Source organism: Podarcis melisellensis, assembly GCF_964234715.1.
Source record: "Podarcis melisellensis genome assembly, chromosome: 5".
NCBI classification, from domain to species: Eukaryota; Metazoa; Chordata; class Lepidosauria; order Squamata; family Lacertidae; genus Podarcis; species Podarcis melisellensis.
This window is the reverse complement of record NC_138537.1, coordinates 19,801,340-19,816,410: the sequence shown is the minus strand read 5'-3', so window position 1 is coordinate 19,816,410 and position 15,071 is coordinate 19,801,340. Positions and strand designations below refer to the sequence as shown.

Genomic DNA, 15,071 nt, shown 5'->3' with positions numbered 1-15,071 from the left:
GTGTCTGCTGAAGAATGATCACAAGTTGGAATTTCTTTCTGCTGAAGGGGTGTGGGTTTAAATGATTTTAAACAAAGTACATTTGAGACTGCCAAGAACCAGCTTAGACAAACAGATACAGAAAACATAGTGTGATGTAAGCTGAGAATCGAAAACTTGAATGATACATTGTCAGTGAAAGAAAGCGTTTTATTTAATCCAATTTTTGGGGGGGGGAGTGTTAAGATAGTCTTGAATAAGCACCATTGTCCACATTGCACAGGGCTCCCAATACTGTTAGAGTGCACTTACTAATGTGTGACAAAATCTGTAACTTAATACATCTGCTTTTGTAAATTTACAATAGGACACCACAGTACTCATTTTCTGAGTGTTTGACACTGGTGTCCTTAATGGAATTTTTTAAGGAGTTTCCCCTTCTAATTAACTCTGGTAGTTGTCAGTACATTGCCTCATCTTTAATTGTGGCTCTCGTGGTTTATTGTTTTTAAAACTGTAACGTGCATATAAGAACAAAAAATTATAAAATGTATTTAATTACTAAAAGGCAGGATGCCAAATCTGATGTCTGACAAGAAATCACATTCTGTCCCTAGAAAGCAGTTAAGTTTTTCATCCTATATGTGTGAGCTACCATTAGTCAAGGATTGGTAGGACAATCTGCAACATGTTCCTGATTGAACTGGCAGTGGAAAAAGATTCTGGGTGAAAGAGAGTCCTGGAAAACTGAGTTTGCTCATTTTCTCCTCCCTCCCAATACGTTTTTGTTTTGCATGGTGTCTTTTCAGATTTGAAGTTTGAGGGCAGCCCCGAGTTTGTTTTTAGTTATAAACTGCCCTGGGAGCTTTTTTTAGGCTGAAAAATTGAATTTTAAAAAGAAGAGAAACCCCCAAAACTGCCTCTGGCACTGGAGGCAACACATAGTCGTGATGACTACTAGTAGCTATTGACAGCCTTATCTTTAATGAATTTGGCCAATCCCCTTTGAAAGCTGGTGGCCTTCACCACAGCTTTTGAGAACAAATCCTATAGCTTTAAGTATGCGCTGTGTGAAGAACTACTTCATTTCTTGTAACGGGATGACTCCGGATTCCGACACGACGTTGAGGTGCCTAATTTTAAACACCTCCACGGCATGCGTTTTGCCTTTTAACGAAACGCTCGAGCCCTCAGAAAAATCAGGCGGGAAAAGCGGGGCGCCATTTTTGCGCCTCGCGCCCCCCTCCCCCTCCCCAACTGTCAACGACCCTCCTTACGAGACGAACGGGTCTCGGTTCCCTCAGAGGCAAGCGAGGGCAGGAGCCGCCCTTGAGCACACGGGCCGCCTTAGGCGCGGCTCCCTCCCGAAGTTTTGTCTCCTCGGCGCGGTTTCCTAAGTTTGTCGCCATGGAGAAGGCGACCGCCAGCCTCGGGGAGTCGAAGATCGTCCGGCTCATGCTGCTGAGGCGAAACCGGCTCCGGCGCAAAGGGAGCCTGGCGGCGGCGCTGGCTCAGAGCATGGCCCTGGCGGTGCTGGGCACGGCAGCCGCCTACCCCATCTGGGTGCTGGTGGAAGACAAGAAGCGGAGGGCGATTGTGCTGGGGGCGTCCTGGGCGATACGGCAGGACAACCCGGCTCCGGGCACGCCGCTGCTGGGCCCGTCGGGGGGCCCGATCATGCTGGCCATCGCCTGCTGCTGCTTCTTCAGCGTGCTGACGGGCTCGCTGGCTCTGGCGCTGGACTTCGTCGGGGCGCGCCCGTGCCGCTCGCTGCCGCCCCTCTTGCACTGCGTCACCGCCATGATGATCGCGTGCACGGCGGCGCTGGGCTCGTGCCTCTTGGCGCTGATCCGCGAGCGGCTGCTAACCCAGCCGGAGCTGCAAGGCTTGTCGGCCAGCCCCGGGCAGAGCCTCTTCTTGGCTTTCCTGTCGTGCACTTTGGCTTCCACCGCCACCGGGTTCAGCTGCGTGTCGCCGGCCCGGCTGGAGCCCATGCACTCGTCGTGGGACGTCGGCGGGCCCAAGTCCTTCCACGGCACGTCCGCCACTTCCCTGCCGCCGCCCGCGGCCGCGGCGCCGCTGCACGACGAATCCCTCCCCTCGGTTCCGAAGCGCAGCCACGCGGGCAAAGTGCAGTGGCGCGAGTACGTCAACCAGCTGCCGCCCATCTTCCGGGAGGAGCTGAGGCGGCGGCAGCAGCAGCTGCAAGCCGAGCATGGGCACAGCTCAGGGGAGCAGAAGGGCAACGTGGAAGAGGGAGAGCCCGTGTCCAGCGCGCGGGGCGCCATACGGCAGGGGACCGTGAAGGAGGACGAATCGCATGCAGACACTCTGTTTCTAGGGTGAAGCACCCAAGCCCAGTTTATTAGGGAAGCTACATACCACCACAGCGGGAGAATGAACGCCAGCGGGAAAGGGGAAACAGTTGCAAACTACCTGTCGATTTCCTTGAGAAAGATGGAGCTAGTGCGAATAAAGGAGCACTCAAAGATGACGAGTGATACTAAAAGTTAAAAGAGTGTCTGCCTTATTTCTTCCGAAGCTGTCATCCCCCTTCCTCTCACTAAAGGATTATCCTTAGTTTAACCTAGGAAAAACCTGCATAAAACATTTATTTCCGTATAGGAATCAAACTGTAACCCCAGAAATGAATTTTAAAATAATATTGCTTTTTATTTGCCCCTTACTGTACACTGAAGGGTCCACCACTTCACCTTGCTGCTAGGATGCTTTAATGTTTCAGCACAATCTGTTCTCAAACCTGAAATATATATGTAAGGGGGAAACAATATTCAGGACCTCCATATTAGAAACCATCTTCAAAAACAGGGGACAAGGAACCCATGGGCCACTTGATGTTGGAATCCTGGTCTTAAAAAGCACAGGTAGCATAACCACTGGTCAAGGATGATAGCTGTAGTCAAGACATGTGGAAAACCACACATTCACCCATGCCTTAAAACAAGTGTGGTGGTGGTTGGGGAAAATCTCTAGTGAAAATGACAAAGGACAACTAAATGCAAAATTCCCCAAATAAGCCTGTTTTATAAAATGCTGAAAAAGTTTGGACATTTTAAAATGTTTTGTTTATATTTAGTGCAGTTGCTTCAGCTGAACAAGTCTAGATGTGCAAGGACTTAGCCATTTAAAATGGCAGCCAAACTCTAGATATGCACATGCCAGTTTAACATGCAAATTACATTTTTAGATTAGATTGTGGCTACTGTGCAGAGCAGCTTCATCACGCTGGCCACGTGACCTGGAAGTGTCTTCGGACAGTGCTGGCCCCCGGCCTCTTAAGTGAGATGGGCGCACAACCCTAGAGTCGGACACGACTGGCCCATATGGGCAGGGGTACCTTTACCTTTACCTTACTGTGCATACTTCCACAGAACCATGTGTAAATTCCATGATGAAGCAATATTACTGTATAGTTTAAAACAAAAAAAATTCTAGTTCTTTCCTAAACCCTTAATAAAAATCCTTACCTCTCAAATATTATTATAGCTTGTATGTAAAATTTAGAATAGGAACAATTGACTGGTCTACAAGTTCTTTTAGATAACTACACATTCCAAAGCTTCACTAGTGTAGAGCATTTCCAAGCCATAATAGGAATATACCAAGCTATTCTTGATGTCCTTTTAGGCCAAGTTGCTGTTTTCAACCTCTGTATTTCTTGCAAAGCATTATCCATGGTTGCTTATGTGCTCAAGCCTTCAACCAATATTCCCAATTGGAAGTTTGTTGCTATCTTTTACTTTCTTCACAACATTTGCTCCTGGCTATTTTAGCCTCCTTGCATACTTTCTACCATAATTGTTCCTTTAACAGAACACCACTAAGATGAACAGAATGCTCCACAATTTGCAGTGGAAACAATTCTCTGCAATTCAGTATCTTAAAATCCAGAACTTGTGACATGTAGCTTCAATGCATTCAGGACGGTACTGCTCATACCCAACTTCAGAACTGTACTGGTTTTTGAAATGGGTATTTTGATGAACAGTGTTATTTGTGCTTATCTGTGTATAACTAGAAACATTTATAAAAGGGTGCGGTATTTCCACCCGCCCCCCTAAACCCTTTTTTCTCTGCTTTAAAAAATTGCTAGTGCCTGAAACTAACTTAGCAGAGTTTCCCATCTTTTCTTAAGTTACCCAGTATCCAAGGAGTTCATACATGAAGATTAGCAGGACTCATGCACTTCCCCTCTGCTCCTGTCCCAATTCCCCTCCCTCTTTTCCTGACTTAAAAAACCATAGCTCGCCACCCAAAGTGACTGTGATTTACCTAAAACTGAAAAAAGGAGAGGGAATTGCCATGCACAGGCACATGTGTTGGCATTATGTTTGAACAATACCAATAAATTATTTCTGGAACCTGCCTACTATGCATTAAACACAAGCAGCAGCAGCAACATATACAATTTCACACCTGGTCATTCCACAAAGAATAGTTTTAAGAAAAACTGAAGCTTAGAGAAAGACATGTCAAATGAGAATTACTATTTGTTATCTTCTGGTAGAAATAACACTTTGAAACCCAAACAATTTCAGTAGTTTCTTATTAATAGGAAAACAATTCTGCTAAAGTAGATTACAGTATATTGAATTCTGTGGGAAGGGATAGTTGTGAAAGTTCTGGGACAACGGCTATGTATGTGACTGCATTTTTACAATTGATTCAGTAATAAAGGAGTAGAAAGGAGGGTATTTCATTGCAGATGTTTTCCCCTTGTTTTAAATAATTTGTGGAAAGCATGGTCTCAGGCCTAAAGAGGAAAAGCACATATTGAAACTATGCTGCTGAGTGAATGGGACAGAGGATCTACATTCAAATGTAGTCAATTTGTGTGTGGCAACCTACAATTGATGAAGGCTAAGAGGCATGATTTCAGAAAGGGTGAAAGGGATTATCAAATAAAAGCATTATAATTTTGTTCTACTTGCTTAATCAAATAATGGCACACAAAAGCAGGTTCTGTAAATATTTGTATAGACAAAAATGCATACACCAATGTAACATTGTTGTAAGTTTTAATGTTTATTTTCCCCAAGACAGCCTAGCCTGCATTCTACTTGGATAAATTTCACAAGCTAGTTTTCTGCTGCATCTAGTTTTAAACTTTTAACCATGTTTCTGATGACAAGGAATGCTGCAAAAATACTCTAGTCCAACAAAGAGTTATGATCACAAAATAATCTTTATCCATTCTACTGCGTTTCAGAATTACCAGCTGATTTAAAAAAAACAACCACAAGGTAGATATAGATGCTAATGGTGGCTAACCTGGTATGTTTTCTTATAGCAAACTGTTGTTCATGCAACACTTGTGCTCAAAGGGGAAGGCACAGCATTTCCTACAATGAGCCACCTTATAAAGAGTTCTCCTTTTGTACATATTTGCAATGTCACTTTTAATTTAGTGTGCAGAACCTCAAAACTGAGGTATTATTCCAATTATAAAAACCACTTGCATTTGGTATGCAAGTTAAGAATACAAAGTTCTCTCTAAAGTGGCTCAAAATAGATTGTTCATGGCTGCCTACATCTAAAGATAAAAAGTCTAGAACAATTGGACAGATTAGGTGGTATTATTAACGGTGTTCAAACCATGACTTGATTTGTACATCTATTCACATCTCCAATCTTTTCAGCAGTACATATGCACCAAATTTTATTTTGAGGTTTCCATATCATTTTCATAGAAAACAAAGTTTGAAAACAAATAACATTGAAACACAGCACGGTATCCTACCACAACAGAAACAGCTGGTTACAGGACTCAATAAAATCTAAAAATGAGCTATGCTGTAAATTACCACATGCAAAAATAGCTTTATGTCGTCTCTGAAAATGAAAAGGATGGTGTTAAACTTATTTTTTTATTGTTTTCTAGTATTATATGGCAATTTGTGTACTGCAACACAATAGTTGGAAGAGGGAAACGTTTGTATGAGTTTCATGCAAAAAATCTACACAAATTAGTTTTGATGATATGGAAAGCTTTTTTTTTTGTAAACAATGAACAGTCATCTGGTGCAAATGCACAGGGAAGCCTTCCTCAAAGTTTTCTGACTTTACAAGCAACTAGTAATAAGCCATACAGGAAAGAAAATAACTAAAATAAAAGGGGTGGGGAATAAAACAAAACACAGGCTGCAGGAGTAAAACCATAGTCTGCTGCTAAACCGGTCTCCGTTTTTGTGTCCAGTGTTAACACTTATACACTCCTTTTGATGATTGACTAGGGTTATTATCAGCCCCCTGAAGGCAAATCAAGCTTGCATGCGTTCACATACAGCATCACAACCATACTCTCGTACACACCCCACTCCAAGACTAGGAGTCTGCTTCATGAGCAAAGAGCCCCAGATTTGAAACACACACGTGGCCCCACAGCACTGAGTCCAGACATTCACTCAATGTTGTCCATTCACACGGTGCTTCATTAGCAAGACCTGGGCTCATTCTCCTTGGACTTATATGGGCATCCTATTCTCCTTTATGCTTACATGGCTTGATGATGGAATAGTACTGCATTTTCCCCCCACAATTGCGCTAATTAAGTCAATGTTCCTCCTCAGGCACTGAAGATCTTTGACCTGTAGCCCTTTTCCTTTGAACAACCTATATAAGCATTCAGTGTGAAGTTTTTCATTACATTTTGCCACTCACTCTCACTCGCACCCACTCGCCATCTTGACTTCATTCGGGCTTTTCTGTGATTCCAAATGAAATCTTCACCATTTTCTTCCCCGATTTAATGCAGCAGCGGATCCCATGAGCCAAGCTTGATGGATCAAACCTTATTTTATTCAGTGCTGCATTGTACCTAACTTCCAAAATACCACTCTAGAACTGGAACCCTTCTGCAGGTACATTGGCAGATGAATTGAAACCAAATGTTCCACCTTGTATTGCCTCTGGAACAAGGCTTGGATCTTCATCTATCTGTAAATGAACCACAAAGACCAGAAATAAGAATCTTCCAGGCTTCCAGTCCCACCTGCCTCAATGGAGGCAGCCCCCAGAATAGCAGGTGATCATCGGCAAATGAAAAACAAGAATGACAGAGGGCAAATCATCACTGCAAATTCACCCCAGGGATGGGGGGAACGGGCTTCACTTGCAGTTCGTCTCGGTACTTGGCGCTTGCTCTGGCATGGAATGCGCCGAGTGCAAAAGCACTTTGCCTGGCGAAAACCCTCCTATGCCGCCATTACGAAGAGGAGGTTCTCCATTGAATTGGATCCTTAATTGGCGTTAAAGTACTGGCATGTGATGGAAAAAGGTTGCAACAACATACTGTGGAATATACCAGCTACATGGGTCAAAGGTTTGAATTGAGATAAGATTTTCTTCAGAGTGAGAGCTGGTTGGGGAGAGGGAACCCCACAGTTTATTTATTCTAAGCTTTTATATATTTATGATTCAGCAACCCTCTCGAGAATATAAGATAAAAAGATATTTACAAGTGAGGAAGGGATGTTGGAGTAATAGTGATATTAACAAGCAAAAATGGAAACAGATTGATCTGAAATGAAAGGAGGGGGAGGAGAAGTTCAAGTATGACTATGTTGGAATTATTAAGACCAGGGGTCAGCAAATTTTTTCAGCAGGGGGATGGTGCACTGTCCCTCAGACCTTGTGGAGGGCTGAACTATATTTGGGGGGGGGGCAGAATGAAAGAATTCCTATGCCCCACAAATAACCCAGAGATGCATTTTAAATAAAAGGGCACATTCTACTCATGTAAAAACACGCTGATTCCTGGACCGTCAGCAGGTCAGATTTAAAGGCGATTGGGCTGGATCTGGTCCCCCAGCCTTAGTTTGCCTACCCATGATTAAGACAGATTAATTCCCCTCAACTCCGTTTAAAAACAACAGACAAGGAAAAAGACTGAGATTTTTGTGCGCTACCGATGGAATGTAATCTAAGATAAAGTTTAAATGGGCCATAAATCTCTTGCTGGAAGGAAAATAATTTGGGGGTTGTGATAAGAACGCTGTAGAGATTCTGGGAGTTGGAAAGGAGTATTAAATCTTCAGCACGTTCGAAAATTGCCCACCTTTTCCTAGGCTGAGGGGAAAATGGCGAAGATCAGCAAAATGTTTTACTAGTGAGACAGAATGGTTTCCAGCAGACTGTTGCCTGTTCCGAGACATTGAAGCAAGGGACGGAGATGTAAGACCTCTGAGTAACTTAGAGATTCAGTTCTGCCCCAAGCCACAATGGGAAAAAACAACAGCTGGGAAGTGAAAGAGACAACACCATATACGGACAGAAGCAATCTCCATGGACATAATAGTTTTCACATGCAGGGCAGAATCAAGATAAAGTTTGAGTTCCTCACTTGAAGCTTTATATATTTATATATTGTAACATTACAAATGGAAATCATTAATTATGTATCTGTTGACTGAGGGATTATTATTATTATAACTGAAATGTAACTGACATTGATTAAGATTATGGAAAGCAGTGATATAAGATCGGAAATGCACCCAAACCACCACGCAGGGAGCCACTTTAACTAAAATGTATTAATTGGAAGTTGATTGACATTTTCATAATTGTATAATTTGGGAATTAATTGTTATTGTTCTAATTTGGCTATTACTGGTGGTATATTGGAAAACTAACAAAAAAATAATAATTCCAATCCAACCAAAGTCCACTACCAGGTTTTTCACATTCGGTACTTTACTTCAAAATACTCAGTTTCAGAATTATGTACTTACATCATCTGAAGAGAAGAACTGATCAATGATCTCATAAGCCAGTTTGTAGATGTCTTCATTTTCATGATTTTGTAGTTGTTCAATTTTCTCCAGCCCTGTAAAGTTTAACACAAAAAAGTTGAAGGAACCCCAGACTAGCTATAAAAATGAAAACAAATGGTTTTTCAAAACACACTGGTAACCAGTATGTCCACAAATCATATTTCTCCATAGAAACTATGAAAATATTTCCAGATCTGTGACAAAAATACAAAAACAAAAAACTAAAGGATCACTTTATCAAATCTAAGACCTTGGTATACAAAGGCAAATTTTTAATCGTACCTCCACATTCTTCAATAAGGTTGGCTATGGTTTCTGCCTCCTCTTCAGCCATTTTTAATATATTACTTAGCCCATCCAGCACTACTTGTACAACCTGAGCATCTTTTACTGTTAACAAGTTGCAAAAGGGAGGAATTACATTTTGTTGAATTAGGTACGCCACCTAAAAAAAGGAATAGAAACAGACATTAAGCCAATTAGGATCACTGCAACTTACATAAACTGCTTGGAGGTTTATATGATTAAGCCATAAATAAATTATGAAATAATAAAAAATATACTAAGTTAAGAGTATGGAGAAAAAGGAGAGTCAATTAAAACATTTGCAAACCTACAGAAATTCAAGTAAAAGGATTCTCACTATACTCAATAAGTATTATGTCATCTAAGAACTCATAATTGGTTTTGACTTTAAAACCAAACAAACATATTTTTGTTAACTCATATTAAATATGTATTTGATGAATTTGGACATAATCAACTATTGTAAGTTGGTGGATTCTAGCTCCTGATATCGAGGGGGCTTGGCTTTTAGAACAGAGTATCTTGCAAGACTCACCTGTGAGCCTACTGATTTAAGTTTTAAATCTGCAAGGAACACCAAGTGATAGCAAAATAAACCAAACCAAACCTTGGATCCAAAGGTGCATTACAGAAGCAAAACTCGACTTTGCTTCATTTTTGGTGCACTCTCCCCTATTTCTCCAGATTCCACATCACCATATCCCATACTATTCTGGAAGGTCTCTGTCCCTCAAAAACATTTTTCAGAGGGGTGCAAAGGACTTTAGTGAGAAGGGCAGGCAAACCCTATTGCAGGAGCATCTTCTGTGAAACAAGCTTCTCTTGAGCATAGAAATGCTTAGAAAATATTTATTTCTTCCTCTCCCCACCCTCCACCAGTTGAGAAAGAACAGAATTGCTAGCCCAAGGCTAGCAATTCAAGGCTTACAATGCAGCTCTCCCGTCTGGGGCATTTTATATGCATGTGCGCACTCAAGAGAAATCCAAAGGACAGGACCCATATCAATGGCTTCAGGTTACAAGAAAGGAGATTCCAGCTAAACATCAGGAATAACTTTCTGGTGGTAAGAGCTGTTTGACAGCGGAATGGACTATTTTGGAAGGTGGTGGACTCTATCACTGGAGGTTTTTAAGTAGAGGTTGCAAACAGAAAAGTTCTACACTGGTCTGTGTGAAATTGATCAGAATTGGTTCTAAGTGGACGAACTGATATTTTAAAGGCAAGTATCAAATAATGAGCACAATGGTGGTTCTTGCAAGAGGACCCATCTGTGGCTTTGATCTAGTATAATTTTGATCTAGCTTTGATCTAGTATAATCCAGTGAAAGTTATACACTTTCAAGTCCCATTGATGTCAAGGGAAGAATTAAGTGTTTGCTTAAAAACTCTCCCACTAAAATAAGTAATACTTCTGTACAATAAGTAACAACAATTTGGTTGAATTGTGCTTCCTGTTTTGTACGTTCCTTTACTGTTTTAAAACAGTCAGTCAGTCAAACTAGGTTACTTACTTGATCTTTTCTTCCACTGATTGTCAGGTTGCTTATAGCCCAAGCAGCTTCTTTCTGTGTACCAAAGTCACCCTAAAGAGAAGACAGTTGGAGGAATATCTTTATTGTGTACACAGGGGGTACACTCAGGCAAGTAACACGAGCTGATTCAGGCACCAGTCTTGTGACCACAGAAGAAAAACAGTGGATGAGCAGAGCCTCCATATCCCAAAGCTAAGACAACTGGCTTTAGGACGCCAGCATCTGAGGTGTAAGTCAGCCACAGCAGGAAGAGCTGGGACCCTTCAGATGCTTTTGGACTGCAGCTTCCAAAATCCCTGATGGTTGGCCATGCTGGCTGTTGCTGATGAATTTGGGTGTACACACCAAGGACTGAAGAGATGCTACAATACCTGACCTTTCATCTGAAACAAGGACCTAGGCACAGCTTACCTGCTGCCTATCAAATGGGAGCACAGGGAGAAGAGGAAAGTACTGAAGAAAATCTCTATGACTGGAAAAAGCCCAGCAGAGGAAAAAGTGATGGATGGGTGGAGATCTTCAGGGGAGGATTGGTGGGCATAGGAAGAAAAGTTGAGCACCTCCTATCCAACCTGGAGGCCTCTGCTGCTTTAATTACTTTGAATTACTCAGACTGTGGGTCTCTTGGGGGCAGGCACCTGTCTAGCTGGAAAAACCAGCTTACTGCAAAGAGTGGCCTAGAACCCTCCATCAAGCATACATACCCAACCAGCATAGGTACCCAACCAGCACATTTTACGTTCCACGGCTGTTTCAGTACAACACATACATAGAACAATACAAAAGCTTAGCAAAAGATTGGTTTTGTCTAACCTTATCTAAAAGGTGTATTATCATTGGCACAAGGTTAGCATCTATCACCGCCTGGACTTGCTGCTGATTTCCTGCAGTGATGTTAGATAGGAACCAAACAGCTTCCTGCAACAACAACAAAACCGTGATTTTAAAAATATTGACATGAAATACTTTGAATAACGAAAGTATTCATCCATCTCTGTAGAGCTAGACTTCTTTTAAAGGCGCAATACTGAGAACTATTTAAATTTGATTAACCACACCCAGGCAGCGGAATTCTGCATCAGCTACAGCTATTGGACTGTCTTCAAAAACAGCATGATGCAGCCTGCATTGGAATAGTTTATACAGAAGTTTATTAGAGCACGGATAATGGAGGACAAGTTGTTTCACTCCAGGAATAGCTGTAGCTAGAAAACTAGTTGGGGTGGGGCATAGTGGCTTCTTGGCACTGAAGCTACGTGGTCCAACAGTGACAGCTTGGAATTGAAGAGCCCTCTCAAACTATGAACCTGCTCCTTCAGAGGGAGTGTCTCTTACTGGGATTCAGTTTCAAGTAACAATATACAAGGATGGCATGCATTTTTAAAAATTGGCTTTAACACTACTGCAGTTTAGAAGATCAGGATTAGATGGAACACTTTGTAGTATAACAGGTGCCAGCTGTAGCAATATGTTTATCTATATGCTGACAATTTTATCTATACTTGTTTAACAGTTTGGTGGATTTTACCTGTATTTTATTCAGAATTTTATTATGTACTTTATATATTACAGAGTTCTGCGGTTAAGTGATCTATAAAACTTACCTTTTAAAAAAAAAAAAACCTACCTATTGCTTATTCTTGAGTATGGGAAAAATAATGATTTCCTAATCTAAATCATATGTTTTAGGTGTCATTAAACTGAACTCTTGGATCAGATCACATTCCTTTTGCCTAACAAAAGGAACCTGTTAGAGGTTTAAAATGTCTAGATGCAAACTGCGAGCTTATTTTGGGCTCTAATCACTGGCAATGTTGCAGTAAACCCAGATGATTTAGCAACAAGGCCTCAGATGCACTGCGAAATCAACAGCTTCTTTATCAGTGCCCACAGTTTACATCACTATATAACTTTTACACAACCAACCCCTTTTACTTCAGACTAAAATTTGCCCCCCTTCCCTAATGTACACACCCCTTACTATTCCCTATTCCCTATTACCTCCATTTCATCATTTCCAAGAGTCAGTTTATAATTCAGGTGTAGGCAAAAGACAGGCTGGAGAACCGCTGACCAATTTTTGATGAGCCACCTTATATTTAAAGGCCACCAATTGCTAGTATATTATTTGTAATATTTATTTTAGGTCCTGCTCTTCATTACAACTGATCTTAGGCCAGGGTACAATAAAAATCCCGTTAAAAAAATAACCATAACCAAGAACAATGCTGGACTAGAAAGGGTTATATCTGATGCACCACAAACAAACAAATAAATATGCTCCTTGCAAAGGAATTGCTACATTACAATTTCTACAAAAGTCAGAACAACCTTTCAAGTAAAGAGATTGACGATTATCCTGTACTTTTGTTTGATAGATATGTCACACAGTCCCCTGGTATCAATTTTCATGCATTCAGCGACATGCCCATTTTCATACCTTATTAATTTTTTCTTTGGGGTGAGTCAATAGGGCAGGGAAGTGTGAAAGAGCTTCACAATTCAGAACTACCTGGGTCTGTTCATCAGTACCAGTAACAATATTTCCTACAGCTCTGAGTGCAGCAGTCTGAAAGAAAACATTTCAAAAGTTAAAATCTGATGACTTGAGCAGCATGTTTTAAAATCAAGCATTATAGTATTAAGACTACATGATTTGACTGAGGTTGAAATCCTATTCATTTACTTCTGAGTAAGTATGTACAGGATTGCAAAACACAGCTTTAATAGATCAACTGTACCACTTAAATCAGGTAGAAGACATGGTTCTCCCCCACCCCCCAGCAAAAATAAAAACTTGTAACTTTACAAATCTGACAATGAAAGATTTGAGAAATTAGGATTTCTGAAACAGCTACTGTGTTGAGCAGCAGATTCATCTTTTTCATGAGCCAAATTTGATGGTGAAAATGGTGATGGGTTGAGCTGGTATTACACAAATAAACCTTAGGGTCACACACTTAGTAACTTCCTGGCTTTCAGCAAATCAGTTGGCCATTGATCTGAATTGAGAAACAATGGTTTGTCCAAAGCCTGATTTGTTTTGTCAGATTGAATGACAAGCAATGGCTTGCTAAAAGGCAGGTTACAAATCACAGTGCAAAAAAGAACTTAGTCCCACCTCTCCATATACAGTGGTGCCTCACAAGACGAAATTAATCCGTTCCGTGAGGCACTTCGTATAGCGGTTTTTTCGTCTTGCGAAGCAAGCCCATTGACAGCTTAGCGGATTAGCGCTATTAGCGGCTTTTAGCGATCAGCTGTTAAGCGGCTTATTAGCGGATCAGCTGATAAGCGGCTTAGGAAAAGCGGGGGAAAGGGGGGGAACCGCAGGAACTCGCAAGACATTCTCGTCTTGCGAAGCAAGCCCGTAGGGAAATTCGTTTTGCGAAGCGCCCCCAAAACGGAAAACCCTTTCCGTCTATCGGGTTTTCCGTCTTGCGAGGCGTTCATCTTGCGGGGCACCACTGTACTTCATTATATCTGAACCAATCTACAACGACCTGCAGTTTGTATCCAGAGCTGGAAAATTGAACTGGAAGGACCTAGCACCCATTTTCAACCATTTTGACTATAATTTGTTAGCATATCCCATATTTCTAAGTCTGATAAAATGAAATATTAAAGAACACCTCTCTTTTACAATGAGCATTAAACCTGCTAGTTAATAAAAGCTTGCACTCAACAGAAACTAAAGAAAGCTACTGTCCTTTTATTTTTTGAATCTATTTTGTTCTATGGGGATAGCAGCTTTAAAAATGTTTATTCAAGGCAAAAACACGATTCCACATTCCACAAAATATGAGAAACATTCAAGTCAGATTTTTTTTTTACATTTCTGAGCTTGACAAACACAGTGACTGAACACAGTAAGAATACAATGTGCTTCATACTGTAAATTTCTAATGCAATGCTGTCAGCAAAAATGCTTCAAATAAAGGAGAAATGGTAAAAGACTCACTTGCACTTTAACTTCCTGATGGCTGAGAAGAGGAACCAAATGAGGAACTATCCCCGAGTCTATCACCATCTGAATCTGTTCATTGCCTGAATCTGTTAGGTAGGAGAGGGCCCAGACTGTATCTACCAATATCTGTTCAAAAATCAACAAAGACACATTAGAGTAATACAAAGGAAGTTCTGCAAGACACAATGATTCATATATAAACAGAAGCATCTCCCATTGAAAATAGTGATATTCTCAGCCTACTTACTATTTTAAGTTTCTGCAACATACCACAAAATAAATCACAGAGGGTATCTGACAAAACCCCTTGGAAATTTTTGTTTCATACTTGCTTTCAAAAACATTTCCTGCTGAATCTTAAAAAAACGTTATGCTGCCAACTCCTCAGCTATGACACTTGTCTAATTTCCACCAGCAAGCATATACATTATATCAAAAGGCCTCTGGCCTCTCCTATGTATTGGCAGAGTGGCTTCTGATTTTGTTGCAGGTTA

At 41.2% G+C, this 15,071-nt stretch overlaps 1 protein-coding gene across 1 annotated transcript in view; it reads right to left on the bottom strand.

Moving 5' to 3' along the window:
• Positions 1-5,001: 5,001 nt before the first annotated feature.
• Positions 5,002-15,071, bottom strand: part of KPNA4 (karyopherin subunit alpha 4) — a 31,989-nt gene continuing 21,919 nt past the window's right edge. The window contains exons 11-17 of the mRNA XM_081911113.1: positions 14,572-14,703; positions 13,051-13,179; positions 11,424-11,528; positions 10,590-10,661; positions 9,054-9,216; positions 8,730-8,824; positions 5,002-6,936 (exon numbers count right to left, since the gene is read on the bottom strand). Of these exons, the coding sequence (XP_081767239.1) occupies positions 6,838-6,936; positions 8,730-8,824; positions 9,054-9,216; positions 10,590-10,661; positions 11,424-11,528; positions 13,051-13,179; positions 14,572-14,703 (795 nt within the window). The 3' untranslated portion in view covers positions 5,002-6,837. The remainder of the gene's footprint in view (positions 6,937-8,729; positions 8,825-9,053; positions 9,217-10,589; positions 10,662-11,423; positions 11,529-13,050; positions 13,180-14,571; positions 14,704-15,071) is intronic.